Source organism: Bidens hawaiensis, unplaced genomic scaffold (assembly GCF_021521415.1).
Source record: "Bidens hawaiensis isolate Kalapana, Puna unplaced genomic scaffold, B.hawaiensis_p1.1 tig00002307_1, whole genome shotgun sequence".
Classification (NCBI taxonomy): Eukaryota; Viridiplantae; Streptophyta; class Magnoliopsida; order Asterales; family Asteraceae; genus Bidens; species Bidens hawaiensis.
The window spans coordinates 2,774,561-2,795,603 of NW_027491124.1; the positions used below are offsets into that span (position 1 = coordinate 2,774,561).

Consider the following 21,043-nt stretch of genomic DNA (forward strand, 5'->3'; position numbering starts at 1 on the left):
GACTGGAGTTGCCCGATGAGCTCGCGGGGATTCATCCTACGTTCCACGTGTCACATTTGAGGAAATGTTTAGCGGATGAGGCAGCTCATGTGCCTCTTGATGATATTGAGCTCGATAGTAAGCTGAACTAAGTTGAGCAACCAATTGCTATTCTTGACCGTCAAGAGAGGCGTCTGAGGAATAAAGTGGTAGGCAGGTGAAGGTGCAGTGGATACACCGTAGGGGTTCCGAGGCTACTTCGGAGTCCGAAGACGAGATGATGAAGCACTATCCGCAGTTGTTCCTGTCGCATCGGGATTCGCGGACGAATCCCATTGTAAGGGGGTGGACTTGTAACGCCCGCTAATTTATCGGTTCAAAGATTTCCTGCATGTAGAGTATGTATATTTCTTGGAATTTTTCCGGCATCTTTCGTTGACCCGACCATCTTTCCGATACATTAAATTATCTAACCTTTCCTTCCAAGTTACCATATCCCTTAAACTTTAAAGGCTAATGTGTAACATTTGTTTTATATCATAAAATAATGAAATAACCCTAACTCGAAACCCTATGCGCAGCCGATCGGACTCAAGACCCCCCCCCCTGCTCGAAAATCTTCTGTCCAGCCAGGTTTCAACCGTGAAAACTTCAATTCAAGGTCGGTTTTACGATTCCCCATGTCTTTTACACCTTAATTGACCCTTATATTGCGCGTATTGATCGTTAAACGACTTGTTTTAGGTTAACCGGGTGGCTGTCCAATTGGGCGTTTCCGGGAATGTTTTGAGTGAGGTTTTTGCACCAAAATCCTCCTAGGTATGTGTGGTACATCATACTTAAAAACCATATTCATTGAAGGTGTTTGGGTCGGTCAATCGATTTTAGTTCGAAAACTAGGGTTTATCGGGTGTAGAATAGTCAATTGTTGAGTTTGATGCGTTAATCGATTGAATGACCAACCAAATCAGTTTGTACAGCCCTAGGGGGTTCAAGGGCTGTGGGAAAATTATTTTTTTGGTACTCGGGCTGATTAGGTTGGTGACTAGTCAATCGAGTCGACGGTGCGCGAATTGTCGTTTAAACGTTAAATTGAGTCTTGTAAAAAGGAACCGTCAACCCTATCAACTCGGGTGACATAATTATGATGTATGAAAATGTTAAGATGGGAATTTGGTCCATTTGGGGCTGATTTGTTTGGCAATTGGTTTTAAGAGTTATTACGCGCGTATTCGACTCGATTTGTGTACCGACGAGTGAGTTGTGCATCATGGTTAGCCCCGACCATGTTCGAGGGGTGGACTTGGTTAATTGAAAGGTTTTAGAGGCTGAGGTAAAGTAAGTGAGTATGGGTTGGGCCTCGGGCCAAATTGTTGGGCTTGAACGGCCCGTTAGGCAAGTGTGTTCTTACGGTCTAGTTTAGTAACGCGTTGTGTACAATTTACAGGCCCTTACTTGTGAGTGTGCACTTAGAGATTTCCTAGCTCATTGCTGGTGTTTGGTTGATTTCAGGTGAGTTTATGATGCCCCTTTTCACTTTTTTCATGTTTTGGGCTAGCATGCACACCTAAGTGTTTTTCTTACTTGATGAAATGTTTTAAACGATTTTATATAGGCTTGCTAGTATATGGTAGGCCTTGGGATGTTAAAAATGTATATACATATATACATTATTGTTTGGCCACTATTTGGCGGAGTTGTAGTCGTTTCGACTACGGATGTTGCGTATGCCTACTTTGTGTTTGCATGCGTTGATGTTACGTGTTTGGGTTGTATGTTTGCTCGACCCTGATGTTATACGTGGATGTTATATATATATTGTTATATATATAGGGATTTACTTGAAAGGATGTTGATATATATTTTTGTATATGTATGTATGAGAATGTTTAGTCTTCGGTAACGATGACTTAATGGATGCACTCTTTTTACTTTAAAAACTTTTGGTATGTCTACCATATTTGTTATTACTGATATTATTTACTTAAAACTTAAACTCACTCAGCTCAAGCTGACTTTGTGTGCATGTTAGTGTGAGTTTCAGGTTAGGAAGAGGATGTCTTATCGCTTGGACGTGCACGAAGCTACTTGGACGGTGAAGGGCATACATGGATGGAAGAATTTACTTTGAACAATTTGATTTTAAATAGTTTCATGAATTATGTTTTAAAGTTGGTTTTTGGCAAAATTCTCGGGCTTTAGGGAACTTACTTCACTATTTATGTTTTCCGCTAAATTTACACTCTAAGATGTTTGTTTTACAAATGAAAGAAACCGTTTTGCAAGTTTAATTATTTTAGTAAGTAATGAATACCAATTGTGGGGTTCCCGGGGTTCGGGGCCTTATAAAGAGAAAAAAATTAAGTTTTTTTTTTTTTTGCTATAGTACCCGAGTTGCTATAGTGCTCGTGCGACTCGAGTTTCTACCATGCTCGAGCGACTTGAGTTGCTACGGTGGCCGCTCGACTCAAGTTTCTACAGTGATTTTTTTTTTTTTTGTTTTAAATATAGCACCTAAACTCCCAAAAATTCAAAAAGACTTTAGTGTAAAAACCACTAAATCGCCCTAGATCTGAGATTTTAAGCCGAATCTGAACCATACACAAAACTCAAAACACCATGAACATAGGTTTGATTGTTTTCATGTATTTTTAAGGTGTAAAGTACTCCAAAAGAAGTGAGTAACACGAAAACAACTTCAAATCCAACAAAAAGTATGATCAAAATCCGAAAATTTTGATCCGAAAACCTCAAAAAATCGAGTAAAAAGCTCTGCTACTACTTTTAGGTCCTCTAGATGGATCTCATAACTTTACTCGAATCAATCCATGTTGTTAGTTAGCGGAAATCACTAACAACACTCGGATCTTGAATCTTAGTTTTGTTAATATAAGAGAGAGGAAAAAAGAGGTTTTGGTGTAGAGAGTTTTATTTCCAAGGAGTTGTGTATTTTGAGTTGTTTGGAGAAATGGATAAAGTGACTCTTTTATAGGGCATTCATTTCTCCAAAGTTTACATAATAAACGTATAAAATAAACATACCGAGTATGTAATATATCAACTAAAAGCAAACTAAAAACAACATACACAATCCTAAACGATATAGAATATTGACCCTACAGCCTCCTCCCGTTCTCACAAAGGAGGGGGCCCTCAACAATGGTGAAAACTAAAACCCACAACTTTCGCTTCAGTATCTTTTTTTACTTAGAACATAGCCTTCAACATACGTATGCCTGTATTTGGATTGGGAATTGCACACAGTCTGTTTGACTACGGCTTTCACCACAACTGTCTTCAATCTTCACTTGATTGGAACTTCGGATATTCATTCCTCCATGAGAATCATAAGCATTCAGACTAAACGGCGTTTCACACTAACACCCAATATTAAACATAATCCTATCTAACTGTTTACATAGTTTAAAAGTTTGCCCCTTTTACATATTAGTTATACACAATAATACTTATACTAAATCATATCCTAAGTTTTTCTTTGTGATTAATACTTCAGTTAATCGAACGTCGGAGTACGTAACGCAATGATTTTACTAAACCCAACAACACTTAATTCTCTTAAGCATGCAATAAACCATATTAAGAATATTAAACATATTGATTTGTTCTATAAAGGTATGGGAAAGATATAAACATATTAGTTATGCAGCTTCGGCAAATCCAACTCTAAGATTGTCGTAATCAAATACAGTGTGATAACGACGCATAAATGCATCACCCAATTTCCTGCATCATATGAACATGAATAAAGAAAGTTATGTTAAACATGATTTTGAAAAGTTTTTGGATATCTAAATGAATCTGAAGCTGAGTTTTCCCATGGATAGCTTTGAAGTACCAAAAAAAGAACACGTACCAAAATGAGCCATGGTATGTGGGAAGATCCAAAGGAACGAAACCACTAAGGCATTGTACATCGGCACCCTCTCCAATCTTAAGTATGTACTGCAAAAGAATTACCATGGTCAAAATATCACATAGAAATGTGGTCTATCGAGTTTTAGATGTTCATGATTTATGTGGAAACCGTCAAATCTTCCAACCAAACATCAATTTCGTTTGGTTTCATGGGCGCTTTTTTTTTAATTTGCAGTCAATTAAGGAGTTTTTCAAACTATATTGAATGATTTGGTTTATGGTTTATACTATAACATAGCCAGGATAAAAAAAATGTAAACCGAACCGTAGTATTTTAAATTTGGGCCTCTAATTATTTTAACTTTGAATATACATGTGAGAGTTTGGCTAATCAACAATACGAGAGGAGTTGGTGTTTTAGGTTTAACTTATGGAGCATTGTCGCTTATCTATTTCTAACGAATTTTAAGAGTTCTTTTTTATAGACGCACAATAACTGTAAACCGTGAAGCCAAGCTAATGCCCAAACGACTAGCAATAGTTTCCAACCAATCATCAGTTTCATTTGGTTTAGCTCACAGTTTAATCTAAAGATTTTCAGGACCTGAAATATAGGTTTAACCCGTAGGGAGAGATAACAAATAAAAGTTAAATATACGTCATCTGGGGAAAGCTCAAACTCTTTGCCACCAATGATGAAAGAAATAGTAGGCATCAAAGGAAGTCTTGCACAGTCAACCGTCATCTCTTCCATTGGCAACAACTTACATATCTACAATGTTGGACCCGTCAATCGGCATATAAAAATCAACAAAAAATTATGAATCAGATTATATTAAAATAGTGAAAAGGAAACTCACAACGCTCACAAATCCTGTAATAGTATCTTTTGTCTGGTTTTTTGCCAATGTTTTTTGAAGAAACCCAACAATCGCCTTACAGATAGTGCAAGTTGGAGGAGCAATTTCTATTCCAGTTGATGCATCATCATTCCTATCTACAAAACTCGCAATACCAGGACTGCGCATCGCACACAAGAACAATAGAATTACACATCAAGTTGTTATCAAAGAGGAATGATTTAATCTTTTTGTTGACTCATTTAGAAGTCCAAGATTTTGTAGTTAATGCTTCCTTATGTGAGATGAAATTGTTTGTCAAAAAATCCCTATCCGCCAGCTTTACGTCTTCCAATCGTTGGCTTAACAATTAAAAGAAAAAACCCTAACCGCCGGCTATGCCCTAAATTTCAATGTCCAATATAGAGCATTTCTTGGTTAACTAACTATTTGGGCATATTTCCCTTTCTTAAAACCATGTGAAGAAACACGTACGAAGTGCATAATTTTGGTAGGACCAAAATTTATAAAGTGAAGCTTGCGGGATATTATTATGCATAGAGAAAATTACTAACTTTTGTCTTTTTAAATTGTCTAAATTATGAAATTGATCCTTTTCATAAATAAGTTTCCCCTTTTGTTATTAATTGGCATTTTTCTCGATTTTAGTTTTTTATACTAACGGTTATTTAAACACCCAGTTAAGTCTTGTCTATCATATGCCAAACATGTGAGGACAGAAAGATCATTTCAAAACATAATGGTATAAAGGTAAAAATTCTTAGTATTTCAAAAATAGTAAATAATATCTAAATAATCTCATCCCTTTTATTTAACACTTTCTCCAACCCTACCTGCTTACCACTCCCCCATCTTCTTTATTGAAGCACCTACAAAGCGGCAAGCCTCACCGACCATCATCATGATATTCGGCAACACCATCGAAAGAACACCCATCCCGCCATCATTAGCTGGTTGTGAATCCACATCTCAGATATGGGGATTGCAGATCGCCTGTGGTGTAAGATAGTGGGAGACATTAGGTCATCCTGTTGAAACAAAGGTGGCCAGATGTGAAACTGGGGTCGTAGATAGGGTTTGAGAAATGTAATAAGGTCTCAGATGACGGAAGATGACAGCGGGTAAGAGATGTTAGGGTTTTGAAAGGTGGAATTAGCACTTGATGTAATTGGCGAATGGGAAGAAGAAGATGGATTGAAGAATTGTTTAACATTGAAATGTGGAATTACGGGGAGGCCCTGAAATAATTATGATGAAAAATGGTGGCCATCGATGAGCTTTGTGACCATTAGGAGTTGGGGAAGAAGAAGGCCGTTCCGGGGTTTGGAAGATATAAAGGTTATTACGTATTTTTGTTTGGCATGGGTCCCATTATTACTTTATCATGTGTTTTATATTTATTTTAATAATAAGGGATTGAAAATGACCAAAATGCCCTCACATAACAAAACTTAACTAAATTTTTGGATAACCGTTAGTGTAAAGAGGAAAATCTGCAAATAAAGGTTAAAAGTGAAGCTCATTTTAAAAAATGACCCATTCCTAATTTAGATCTCTTATACATGAATTCCATGAAATCACCATCGAAAACTAAAAAGTAACGTTGCATTTGTTTGACCCATTTTGGAAAGGGGTTCGTCCTTGTAAGCTTCGGGAAACAATTACAGGAAATTATCCACTTGTTGTATGTATCGGATGGATACCCACTTATTAAAAAACTTTCGATCGGATAGGAAGTGAATGTTTTTTGAAAGATGGATGCGATGGGCACGGGTACTATCAGTGTTCGTAGGAATGTGTGGGTGCATGCATGCATGCATGCATTAGATATGAGAACCTCTCCAGTTGGGAAGCTCACAAACATCTCTCTCGTGTCCCCTTATATAAAAATGATCCATTTAGAACACATGTATGCATCGGTGAGGTGAAAAACCTTGCGTTGTAGATCCACTAATGTTATCAGACAATATATGGTTAATGGTGTACCTTAGGCAAAAATATTAAACAGGACGCCTACTTTGTATGATTTTATCAAAACTATAAGGTCCTGTTCGTTTCAATGATTTGGAAGGAATTCTAAGGAATGAGATTGTAAATCCCATGAATTGATATGTTCGTTTCATTAAATGAAATAATGGGAATGGAAACTAAATCCCATCAAATCCCACATTTCATGGGATTTTAAAATCCCACCTATTTTATAAGGATTGTTATGGAAAGTAAAAACCCCTCTAAAAAAAATTTGAAAAAATTAATAAAAAAATCATAATTCAAAATATAAATCAAAAACGAAAAATGTGAAAAAACTAAAACGTTTCCGCCGTTTCTCTCGTTCTTCAAAAAAAAAAAAAAAAAAAACCCTAGAATGAAGAAGATTCCAATTCCGATTCCAATTCCAATACATATTAAAACCAAACACATGATAGGGATTCTCAAACATTCCATTCCATTCCAATTCCAATTCCAAATCCTTTAAAAAAAGTCCGTGAAACGAACGCGCCCTAAGTGTGTTCTTCATGTAAAAGTTAATACACCTAATTGCCTAAAGAAGTCAAGAACAAGACAAGAATCTGACCTAACTTCCAAATCTTCACTCTTGGGACAAAATGCAATAACAGGACATATCCTATTTGGGTCGACCTGTTTTCAAAGAAAGCAACACATGTTGTGAGAAACCCCATCAACTAATCAAATTCCAATGTAAACAATAGTATACAATCAATCGCTTACCCCCGACGAAATCAAATCAAATATCAGTTTCCAAAATGCTTCTATCGCACTCTTGCAATACACATTAATAAGTCCATTTACTCCGATGGCGCGATTTATCTGTTTGATTACATCCTGAATGGCAACGTGCGCAAAATATAAATAGCACACTTAACCAACTAATAAGATCACCACTACAAAACTAACGGATCATTAACAGCATTTCAATCAACATTTTAAAGAAAATAACATTTTTTAAGTACTAATAATATCAAGAAATAATTGATACGAACCACTGGACCTGCTATGAATGAAGTTCCGGAATCTGCAATTGCCGAACATCCACTCTTACAAAATCCTACGAGTAAATACCACAAAGGCACAAATCATTCGAGATTCAAGGTTCAAAATCCTACAAGGAAATACCATACCCCTCAGTGCGTACCTCTGGGTTCTCCACCAATAAGTACATCGTCCATATCAAACTAGCAAGTAATAAAAGCACAGAGAAAATAAGAATAAGAATACAGAAAGCAAAACTATTGTTATCAAAAAATAAAATAAAATAAAAAAACACCAAATGGTTTTAACTTTCCTAGCAATATATAACAATAGTTCATATTTTTAAAAACTTTTACTTCTTACGTTCAAATTTATTTGTTGTGTACATAATTAAAAACCATTAAACAACATTTTCATGTTTTATTTTATTTTTATGCTTTTACAAAATTGCAAACATTAGTGATTTATCTCATTCTTTTTTTTAAGATGCTTATTAATCCACATATATAAATAGGGTTAACTTCAAATAAGAAGTTGTATTTTTATAGGAAGCCTAAGAAGGAACAAGACACATGACAAAGTAGGAAAATCAAAAGAAAGGACATTTTGGTCCACAACAAATAAAAAACCCTGAATCATAAAAACCCACATCTTCCCTCTATAGGGTTTATCATCATAACCACCTGTCTCTCTCCAACTAATCTCCCCCCTCACCACCGTTATCTGGATTTTCATGAGTGATCGCCTCGCACCCGACGGCCTTGTAATTGTAGCTACAGTCGTGTCGATCGTTGTACCGGTGATCAAAACAGTTGCAACGGCACCGAAATCCCGTCAATCCGACGTTTCTCTAGCAACCGGAGCACCGATGTACCTCGATCTCGTATCTCTTCAGCTTGCTCAAATACTCCTCCGATAACTCTACAGTTGCTGTCGACGGCGACAACGGCTTCTGATTGATCATTCTCCGAGAACGAATCCATCATTCCAGTTTCTGACTTGTTGTTGATAGATCTGGAAGCTAAGGCTGATTGATTGTGTTTAGCCTTTGAACTAAGGCTTTTAGTCAGGTGCTTAATGTGTTGATGAATTGTGTTTAGAGGATTTTTTTTTTATACATATGTCTTGCATGATGAATCATATATAAATTCATCAGTTGGTGTGTTAGAGGTAACAGTGTGATGTGTTTTAGTCCCCTTTATATATGCGCCATTGTGTAATTTTTTGACTTTTTTTTTCGTTGTGTTTTTTGGTAATTGTGTTTTATAAACAAATCAAATAATTGTGTTTTTCAAGCCAAAGTATTTTGTGTTATTCCGTTCTTAAACTAAAAGTTTTGATTATTATATTATTTCACTAAATTGTGTTTTTAATTATTGTATTATTTTACTGAATTGTGTTTTTCACTTTTAAAAACATAATTGTGTTTTTCATTCTAGAAACAGAATTGTGGTTTTCATCTTAAAGCATTATGCTAAAACATAATAACCGAGTTCATTGTGTTTTTATTTTTTTATATGTATATCAATATTATACTCGTTTTGAAGATAAGAAAAACACTGGTTTTTATACTATAATTTGTTTTAAAAAAATAACATCATATGAAATACTTATTAACGTTTAAAAAAGTGAGGAAAGTAAAAGAGAAATTTTTCTCTTGTATTAATTAAAATAACCTTAAAGACTCATCAACCTATTTTATTACCCAATCAATCATAGTCATTTATTATCCAATCTAATTGTTACAAATATTTCTTAGGTTTCCTAGAAAAAACTAACTTCTTATTATGATGTGAATAGTTATATGAATTTTAGTGCGTAGTTAAGTGCATTTTTTTTATAAAATCTTATTTTGCAATAATATATAAACAACATAAAAATAGTAAAATTCTTGAATTTTTAGCCGTAATTCAAAAAGATATATGGTGGAACCGGATTTAAACCCTATCAACAATGAAAGTGGACCCACTTTTTACCCTTTCGGCCTTTCACTCTTTTAGCCATGTTATTTATCAATTTTTTCATCCCCATCTTAACTTTTGTTTGGATTCCTTATTTTACCTCTTTCTATCTTTTTATTAAGTTAATAAGATATAAAAGTGTAAATTATTAACTTTTCTCTTTCACATTAAAAGTAACCCCAAACACTTTATTCTTTTTCAAAAGTTAATAAGTTATAAGTTAGTAAAAACAAGCAATCCGAAAGTGATTAATAGCGCATATCACTATGTACATCTTGTAGTATAAAATGACTTCGTATATGGCCCAATGTCTATATGTGTGGATGAATGTGTGTGTCTATATATATATATATGGAGGGATAATTTGAGAATCATGTTGAATTTTAAGAATTTAAGAACTCAATTTTTGGTCACACATTTGATTAAATGGATTTGAATATGTGGTTGAGATTAAATCTGAACAAAAAGTCAAATGAGGAGAGAGAATAAAGATGTAAGTGGTTACACTAACTTTTATGTCCGTTACACATGTGTAAAAAGTCGACTCGGTGCGTAAAAAATTCTGTAATTTTTTTACGTATATGTAACCTACATATATTACGCATGTGTAAAAAAAATTCGGAAAAAAAAATCGTTATACTGAGTTCTTTCAAGTTCTTAAAACTCAAAGGGGTTCTCATTTGAAATCTCCCCATATATATATATACTAGGTTTTATATCTCGTATTATGGGGCTGGTTTACATTTTTCGTGTTTTAATATTTATGCTTTGGATTTTAATTTTTCTTAATGTAAGAAAGTTAATAATGTAGGATTTGATGATGAAAAAGTTTCACAAATAAATTATATGTTATAACCAGTTTAAAAGTTATCTAGATTTGGTGACCCATGACCCGCTTATTTTTTACTATAAAATATTTTCTTAATTATAAATAATATCTTAAAAAATCGGATGTTAATTTTTAGTATATCCCTGTTTTATAAGATTTTCATATCAAATATTTGGTAAGACTAATTTTTAATATAATGAGATGTTATAACCCGTTTAAGAGCTATCTGGGTTTGGTGAGACCCATACCCATAAATTCGGGTCAAATAAATGAGAAGTCTCCAATTACAAATAAAGCAATCTAGTGGCTTGAGAGAATTTAGGAAGCAACTAGAGAGCTTTTAAAGATTTCGTATGTGTGTGTGTGTGTACAGGGAAGTATATAATAAAAACTCATTTGAGTTTAAAAAACCCGTGAAAACCTATGTTGTTCAATTTAATACAAAACATCGAAAACATAAAAGAAAATTGTTTTGCTATTTTTTTACAGTTTATACTAATTTTTATATATGTTTTCAGGAGAGAAAAAAAGTTATATTTACTGTTATATTTTTTTATTAACTTTAATTGTGTATCAAAAGATTTAAACATTAATTAAAAACTTGTGGTTGAAAATGGTTTTCTAGAGTTTTCACAACTCAAGTGGGTTTTTATTTTAACATATATATATATATATATATATATATATATAGGATGGATCATGTGATAACTTTTTGGGTTTGGGAATTGAGAATCATGAGAACCATTTTGGAAAACAAAAAACCAAAAAATAAAAAAAATCATAAAACAAAAAAAAACAAAATTAAAAAAAGTAAAAAAAACAAAAAAAAAAATTATTTTTTTTTTTTGAAACCGGAATGAAATATAAGAATATTGGTTTTTTTTACTTTTTTAAAATTTTCATTTATTTTTGTTTTTTAATTTTTTAAATATTTTTTAGATGTTTTTATAGTGGTCCAAAATGGTTTTCAAAGTTCTCAATTTGTAAAGAGTTCTATTATGATCCTTACCCATATATATTGTATATATACACACACACACACATACATACATACATATAAGGGTTCAAATAAAAATAAGAAGTTTCCTAGTAATGGTAAGAAACAATAGATTTTTGACATGTGGCATTACAAATTATAGCGAAAGAACAATTATAGGAAATTGTGTCGGTTTTTGATAATTTTAAATCTCAATCATTGATTAACATGATCCAATGACTATGGTTTATTCCTAGCTTTTCTATGAAATTACTTGTTTTTAAGGATAACCCCCCCCCCCCCCACACACACACATATATATATAAAGAGAGAGAGATAGAGAGAGACAAAGAGAGTATCCAGAGAAAACTCATCTTTAAAGAGAAAACTAAAAAAATCCAAAAGAAGTATTTTTAATTAAAAATAAAAAATTATTTTCAAATTTTCGTTTTTCCATTCTTTTTATATTTTGTTACTCTTCACCGAGAAAAAATTAAAAAAAAATAAAAAATGGACATTGTAATGCACATAGGGGTATCAATCGTGTCGGGTTGATAGGGGTTCGGGTTTGCGGGTTAGCGTGTTGAGATTCTTCAACTCTAACCCAACCCATATTTTTATTCGTGTCATGTCTTGTCACCCATTTAAATTCGTGTCGTGTTCGGATTGTGTTTCGGGTCAACCCATTTTACATTCATATGCGAGTATGAGCAATACGTATTGACCTAATAATAAATTAAACAATTAATTATTCATATTCATAAAAACTTGTTAATAATTTGTGATAAATCAAATTGTTTTGTGTATATAAATCTCATTCATAATTAACAAACTTAGGTTCACATATTTAGCTCAAAATAAGAACAAACGAATGAAATAACTAGAGAATAAATAATTAAAACTAATAAAATGATAATGTTGTAAGTAAAAAGTAGATAAAAATAGTGTGAAAAGAAATTAGTTTTACTTTTAAATGTTAATTGATATATGAAAAATTAAAAATGTATGTATTTAACTTTAAAATTTAAAACTTCTTATCTCTCAAATTAAAATATTAACTTCTCTAAAATTGTTAAATGGGTTAGCAGGTCAACCCGATTTTTAACGAATTGGGTTTTGACCTGTTTTTTAAACGTGTCGAGGCTATATTTTTTCGTGTCGGGTTTCGGGCCATGTTAGAAATTGACACCCCTAAATGCACATACATATTACGGTGCAATATTGTTGTAAGTATCTTTATGTTCAATAGTGTTTAACTGCATATAATCAATATTTTTGTATTTTATATATGTAGTACTGTCATATTATATGCAAAAAATTTATATAAAAAAAATAAAAGTCGATGTAGTGCACATGTGCATTAGTGTTGTATTACACATACGTACTAATGTCTATTCAATGTGTGCATTAGTCTTATATTGCATGTATACAATAGTGCGTATCAAATATGTGCAATAATGTTGTATTCTATGCAATACAACACTCTTGCATATATGCAATACACACTATTGCACGTATGCACTACACCGACGACCTTACCGACGGGGGGGTTTTTTTTTGGAACAATATCAACATATAAGAATAATGGAAAATAAAAACAAACTACATAAAAGTTTAAAAAAATTTAAAAATAATTATTTAGGAGTTTTAAGTTTTATCTTTACGATGAGTTTTCATTTGATCCCACCCCTATATATATATGGGTGTGAGTTCATTGGGGAACTCTAATAAAGTGGGGAACTGGGAAACCCACTTCTCATCCCTTAATCATTTCCTCACATCCTTATGGTACACTTATGCAAGGGAAAAAACCCCTAAAAATAAAAAACAATAATTAAAAAAATTATAAAACCAAAAAAAAAGTAAAAAAACAAAAATGCTTATCTACCATCCCGCGTTAAAAAAAAACTCACGGTTTAGCTTTTGGGTCTAGTTTAGCTTTTAGGGATAGGTTTTTAGGGGGTTTAGGTTTTCCGGGTTAGGGGTTAGGTTTTTTTTAGTTGGTGTGGGGGGGGGGTGCTTTTCTTGTACACGTGACAGTGGAAGGATAGCAGGAAAAGAAAATTTTATAAATAAATTATAACCGCCACATTGAAACTCGCATTGTCTTGTACACTCGTAAATACATAACTTGTTGATGCTCATGAACACTAAATTCCATGAGATAACCGTACGTTGGTTATATATATATATATATATATATATATATATATATATATAGGAATGATTTCTTTTGAGAACCACTTTGATTTTTAAATATACGTAATATATGTAGGTTACATGTACGTAAAAAAATTACATAATATTTTGCGCATCAAGTCGACATATTGCATAGGTGTAATTGACGTTTAAATTAGTGTAATCACTGTGCATCTTTATTCTCTATCATACTTTAATTTTTTAATCACATTTAATCTCAACCACATAATCTAATCTATTTAATTAAATGTGTGGTCAAGAATGGAGTTCTTAAGTTTTTAAAACTTAACAAGGTTCTCAAATTATCCCTCCCCTATATGTACACACACGCACACATATAACTGTTGAATTTACATTAAAATTATAACGAAACTTGTTGTTTTACATGTAAAATCTTAAAGAGATGTTTTATATGTAAAATGTTAATGAGATTTGTTGTTTTATGTGTAAAATGTTATTGAAAAGTGTTATTTTACATATAAAAGATTAATTTTTATATGTAAAATGTTAATGAGATTTGTTATTTTACGTGTAAAATGTTAATGAAAAGTTTTATTTTGTCCCCCGCCCTCCAACTAAAAAAACCTAAATCCCTAAAAGCTAAACTAAACCCAAGGCTAAACTGAGATTTTTAATCTTTTTTTTTGTAACGGGAGATGCTAGATAAACATTTTAGTTTTTTTTCCTTTTTTTGTTTTTTCAGTTTTGTAATTTTTTTTTATTTTTTTTTTGAAGGTTTTTTTTTCTTTACAAAAATGATGTGATGTAGGTGACCGAGTGTATATCATAAGGATGTGAAGAAATGATCAAGGGTTGGGAAAGATGTTTCTCTGTTCCCCACTTTTTTAAAGTTACATTTTGAACCTAACTAACTAACTAACTAACTAACTATATATATATATACATATATATACACACATACACACACAGACACACACATATATATATATATATATATGCATAAGGATTGAACCTGCCAATAACCCGTTCGTGTGACTGGAATGTAAGTATGCTGCCCTTTGTAATGCTTTGGATCAAGACCACCAAACACAATTTCACCACCTTCGCTTTCCTTAGATTGTTGATTTAGCCAGAATGAAAAGACACGATCCTTAACTAGATCTTGATTGACAATATTATCCCTGTACAACATACATATAAATATGTGTAGTGTAATTAGCATATCTATACTATATATAATACACTACTTAAGAGTAAATTAAAAGGCTTGGATTAATGGATTTAGAATCAATGAACCACATAATACAACTTTGAATATGGGCAAAAGGGTCATTATAACATCAAAACTCACATGCTTTTTAATTTGTTTTAAAATAGTTACAATTTCCCCCCTCAACTATTATCAACATTTGCAAATTTAATGTATATTTACAATTATTACCCTTAATCTTTTACTCATGTTTTATTTATATTTTCACATTTAACCCAACTTCCGCCATTATTTGTAAACGTTACTAACTTTTTCGTATGTTAAATTTATTTTAAAAACTTGTACCATAAAAACGAGCATATTTTTCTCTTTAATTTGAGTATGGTATTGCCAAATTTTTTTTTTCAGTTAAAAAAAAACATATCGCGTAGGGATGTTTTCGGTATGGTTTGATGATTTTCAAGTTAAACCATGAATTAACTGCTAGTAACGGTTTTTTGTCGTCGTAAACCGAAACAGAACCATGGAAAATTGAAAACGACTGACCAAAAGTTAAAGAAAAAAAATAAATAGTGAAATCAAGATTTGAACAATTTTACGGTTTTAAACCAAACAATGAACACCCATAAACTTGTTACGTGATTAACACCCATAATTATTTCAAGATTTTAAACCGAACCATTAACACCCATAATTGTTACATAATTACCAAGGTATATGTTCGCGCGAGCACCCTTTTAGTGTGTGTGTGTGTGTGTGTCTATATATGGGAAGGATCAAGAGAAAACTCATGCATAGAGAGAAAACTTAAAACTCCTAAAAAATTATTCTTAATTAAAAACAAAAGAGATATTTTCAATTTTTTTATCTTTCATCCTTCTAACGTTTTGTTACTCTTCACTAGAAAAAAAATTAAAAAATAAAAAATCAATAAATAAATGTCAATGTATTGAACATATGCAATACTGTTGTATTGCATATGTGCAATAGTGTGCATTTTATATGTTCAATAGAGTTTAATTGAATATCTTCAATAGTGTGTAATGTATATGTTCAATAGCGTTGTATTATATACAAAAAAAATATGTGCATTTTAAATGTTCAATAAGTTTAATTGTATATCTTCAATAGTGTGTGATGTATATGTTCAATAGCGTTGTATTATATGCAAAAAAATATATAAAATAAATAAATAAAACTTGATGTAGTGCATATATGCATTAGTGTTGTATTATATATACGCAATAGCGTGTTTTCGATATGTGCAATAGTCTTATATTTCATATATACGATAATGTGTATCAAATATGTGTAATAGTGTTGTATTCTATGCAATACACAACATTGCATATACACCGAAGAGGTTGTGTGTGTGTGTGTGTGTGTGTGTGTATATATAGGCTAAGAATAAAATGAAAACTCACTTAAGTTGTGAAAACTCTGGAAACCCATTCTCAACCACATGTTTTTAATTAATGTTTAAATCTTGTGGTCCACAATTAAAGTGAATAAAAAATGTAAATATAAATATAACTTTTTCTCTCTCCTGAAAACATATATAAAAATTAGTAAAAAAATGTTAAAAAATAGCAAAACATTTTTTTTGATGTTTTGATGTTTTGTATTAAATGTTACAACATATATTACATGTAACAAAAAAAAACGATGTTACATAGGGTTATAGTCTTAACATTAGAATGTAAGAAATAATACCAATTTATAAAAAAATGAGAACGTATGAAACAATACCAACTACAATACCAATCTACATAAACAATTATTTATAATAACAAAGAAAAAAATCTAAAAATTACAACAAAAGAATCAAAATCAAGAACAAAGTAATAACAACATATACTAGCAAATACTTATATCAGCAAAAGAAAAAAATCTAATAATAACAACAAAATATAAATAAGCAAATACTTATAACGTCTTATAATTGAAAATTAGCAAATACGAATAAAAAATAACAACAAACACTTATAAAAATAAACCTACTAATAACAGCAAATTGGTTCCCATTGTTTTCACGTTAAGAACAAAACGTATTTGATCCTGTTTCTATATATATATAGGCTTAGGTTAGAATAAAAACCCACTTGAGTTATGAAAACTCTAGAAACTCATTCTCAACCACATGTTTTTAATTAAAGATTAAATCTTGTGGTACACAATTAAAGTTAATAAAAAATGTAAAAATTAGTTTACATTTTCTCTCTCCTAAAAAACATATATAAAAATTAGTAAAAAAATGCAAAAAAAAAAAATAGCAAAACGTTTTTTTATGTTTTCGATGTTTTTTATTAAATGTAATAACATATATTACATGTACAAAAAAAACGATGTTACATTGGGTTTTCACGAGTTTTCACAACTCAAGTGGGTTTTCATTTTATACTTTCTCTCTATATATATATATATATATATATATAGGGGAGGGATATTTTGAGAACCATGTTGAGTTTTAAGAACTTAAGAACTCAATTCTAGGCCACACATTTAATTAAATGGATTTGAATTTGTGGTTGAGATTAAATCTGGCAAAAAAGTCAAAGTAGGAGAGAGAATAAATATGTAAGTGGTTACACTAACTTTTACGTCCGTTACACATGTGTAAAAAGTCGACTCGGTGCATAAAAAATTCTGTAATTTTTTTACGTGTATGTAACTTACATATATTACGTATGTGTAAAAAAAATAAAAAAAAATCGTTACACTGAGTTCTTTCGAGTTCTTAAAACTCAAAGGGGTTCTTAATTGAAATCTCCCCTATATATATATATAAAGTTAAGAATATATGTATATATATATATATTCTTAATTGAAATCTCCCCTTTCATATATATATAAAAGAGTGAAAGACAATAAAAACTATAAAATATTTTTTTATATAGTTAAGAATAATTCTTTAGAATTTTTTTAAGTTTTTTTTTAAAAGTAGTTTTCATTTTAACTCATCCTTATACGCACACACATACGCACATATATATGAGAGGTTTTAACTAGGAACTAGGGAAGCATGCCTTTTATATGTAAAACATAATATAAAGCTTAATTTCACATCTAAAATGTTAGTTTTAGCATAAACTTTTTTAGAATTTTTGCTTATAAATACATGTAGAAGATATTCTAGTAAAAAATTTTGATTTTCTAAAAAATTTATATTTTTACCTTTTTTAGCTGATTTATAAAAAAAGAATTTTTTTATGAAAATGGCTTCTACTGGTGTTCATATGTAAAAACTCTAAAAAGATTATGTAAAAATGTGTTTTTTTATATGCAAAACTGAAACTTTTACTATTTTTAACATGTAAAAGACATGGTTCTCGAGTTTCTCACTTTTTTGTGTTTCTTTTTTTATCTTGCCACTACATATATATATATATACATACATACATACATACACACACACATATATATATATATATATATATATGGAAAGTATAGAATGAAAACTCATTTGAGTTGTGAAAACTCGTGAAAAGCATATGTAACATCGTTTTTTTTTATTTTTTTGCACATGTAATATATGTTGTTACAGTTAATACAAAATATAAAAAAAAAATTTGTTTTGCTATTTTTTAACATTTTTTTACTAATTTTTTATATGTTTTCAGAAGAGAGAAAAAACTATATTAATGTTTACATTTTTTATTAACTTTAATTGTGAACCTCAAGATTCAAATTTTAATTAAAAACACGTAGTTGAGAATAAGTTTCTAGAGTTTTTACAACTCAAGTGGGTTTTTATTTTAACTATATATATATATATAATATGATCAGGATCATGTGAGAAACTTTTGAAATTAAGAACTATAAGAACTATTTTGGACCATAAAAAACCAAAAAAAATCATTAAAAAAACAGAAAAATAAAAAAACTAAAACTCTTATTTATCATCCCGGTTTCATAAAAAAAATCTCGGTTTAGCTAAATTTTACATAAATGTGTAATATATACATATATACACACACATGTTTTTTTATACGCATATGTATAACTTAAAATAAATGATAGTGTGCATATGTCTATTACTTAACCAGAGATTAAATGAAATTATACAAATGTGTATAGGTATAATACGAAATATTTTTTTTATGAAACCAGAATGAAATATAAGAATTTTGGTTTATTACTTTTTAAAATTTTTTTCTTTTTTTGTTTTATAATTTTTAAAATATTTTTAGAGGTTTTTTTTAGTGATCCAAAATGGTTCTCAGAGTTCTCAATTTGCAAAGGGTTCTCTTAGGATCCTTACCCCCCCTACACACACATAGGGGAATGATCGAGAGAAAACTTAAAAACTCATAAAGAAATAATTCTAATTTAAAAAAATATTTTTTTATTTTTTTTCATCCTTCTTTTAATTTGTTATTCTTCACCAGAAAAAATAAAATAAATACAATAAAAGTCGATGTAGTGCGCATATGCAATAGTGCTGTAATACGTATGCGTAATACTTTGTATATTATATGTTCAATAGTGTTTACTTGCATATATTCAATAGTATGTATTGTATATGTGCAATAGCATTGTATTATATGCAAAAAATATATAATTAAAAAAATAAAGTCAATGTAGTTTATATGTGCATTAGTGTTGTGTTAAAAGTATGTAATATTTATGTATTCGGTATTTGCAATAGTCATATATTGCATATAGTGTGTATCAACTATTTGCAATAGTGTTGTATTCTAAGCAACAACACTCTTGCATATACGCAATGCATACTATTATTGCACATATACACTACACCGATGAGGGTTTTATTTATTTGTTTTTTTAACAATATCAACATATAAGAAGAATGAAAAAAGCTGCAAGTTTTTTTTAAAAAAAAGTTAAAAATAATTCTTTAGAAGCTTTTAATTTCTCTTTAATAGGAGTTTTCTCCTGATCTCACCCCTACACACACATACACAAACACACAAACACGCACACACACCTATATATAATGGGAACCCATTTGAGTTGAGAAAATCCATGAAAACCCTATGTAACTTAATTTTTATAAACATATGCAATATATGTTGTTACATACAATACAAAACATCAAAAAAAATGTTTCTTAATTTTTTTAACTTTTAAATATATTTTTTAGGAGAGAGAAAATGTAATTTCCTTTTATATTTTTTATTAACTTTAATTGTATATGATAAGATTCAAAATTTAATTAAAAATATGTGGTTAATAATAAGTCTCTAGAAATTATTCAACTCAATAGGTTTTTATTTTATCATAATATATATACACACATATACATAGGAAGGATCATGCGAGAAGCGATATTATAACGAGAAGTGCGAGAAATGAATCTGAACCATTGATGGTGTTTAATCAGTGGTCTATATTATAAATGGCAAATTCGTAATTAAAAACATATATTTATGACATATAATTTAATAAAAAGGTTAGATGTGTCTTTTGTGGTGTATGCCTTATTAAACCAGATTTTAATGCTTTAAGTGGTTACTCTTTTGTGCCCATTTAATGCTCATTAGAAGGTTAATACTATTTTATTTTTTTCATTAAAATTATGATCTTTTTTTATGGTTGTGTAAGTTGTTTATTTGTTTTAGAATTTGTTCATAAGACACATAAATTTTGCAACATTACATTGTATATTACGGATTTGTTTATATAGTACATATAATGTATTGAAGTAAGCATATTTTATTTGTTTTGGCAACACATTATTATATAAACAAACTGATTCCTATATGACATTAATTTTGTCTACACTATATTAGATACTAAATTAATTATAATTACACAACATTCAAAGGTGTTTATACACTATATTTTTTTTACCTACGCTACATTAGATATGTCTATACTACGCTAGTTGTGACAACACAACCATTTGAAAGTGTACATACACAACATTAGTTTTGTCTACACTAAATTAGATATGTCTACCCAACATTAGTTTTGCCAACACTATACTAGTTTTACCTACACAAAATTAGTTTTGTCTACACTATATTAGATATATCAACGCTACATTAATTATGACTACACAACATTGAAAGTGTGCCTACACTACATTATATATGTCAACGCTACGTTAATTATGACTACACAACATTGAAAGTGTGCCTACACTACATTAGATATCTATACACTACACTAATTATAACTACACAATATTTTAAAGTATGCTTACATAACATTATGTAGCTACATCTATATTACATT

At 30.4% G+C, this 21,043-nt stretch overlaps 1 protein-coding gene across 1 annotated transcript in view; it reads right to left on the bottom strand.

The window, feature by feature from the left end:
* Positions 1–3,638: 3,638 nt before the first annotated feature.
* LOC143616795 (aspartic proteinase oryzasin-1-like) overlaps positions 3,639–21,043 on the bottom strand; it is a 48,998-nt gene continuing 31,593 nt past the window's right edge. The window contains exons 6-14 of the mRNA XM_077089524.1: positions 14,645–14,813; positions 7,870–7,909; positions 7,718–7,782; positions 7,446–7,559; positions 7,291–7,355; positions 4,716–4,875; positions 4,514–4,627; positions 3,854–3,942; positions 3,639–3,723 (exon numbers count right to left, since the gene is read on the bottom strand). Of these exons, the coding sequence (XP_076945639.1) occupies positions 3,639–3,723; positions 3,854–3,942; positions 4,514–4,627; positions 4,716–4,875; positions 7,291–7,355; positions 7,446–7,559; positions 7,718–7,782; positions 7,870–7,909; positions 14,645–14,813 (901 nt within the window). The remainder of the gene's footprint in view (positions 3,724–3,853; positions 3,943–4,513; positions 4,628–4,715; positions 4,876–7,290; positions 7,356–7,445; positions 7,560–7,717; positions 7,783–7,869; positions 7,910–14,644; positions 14,814–21,043) is intronic.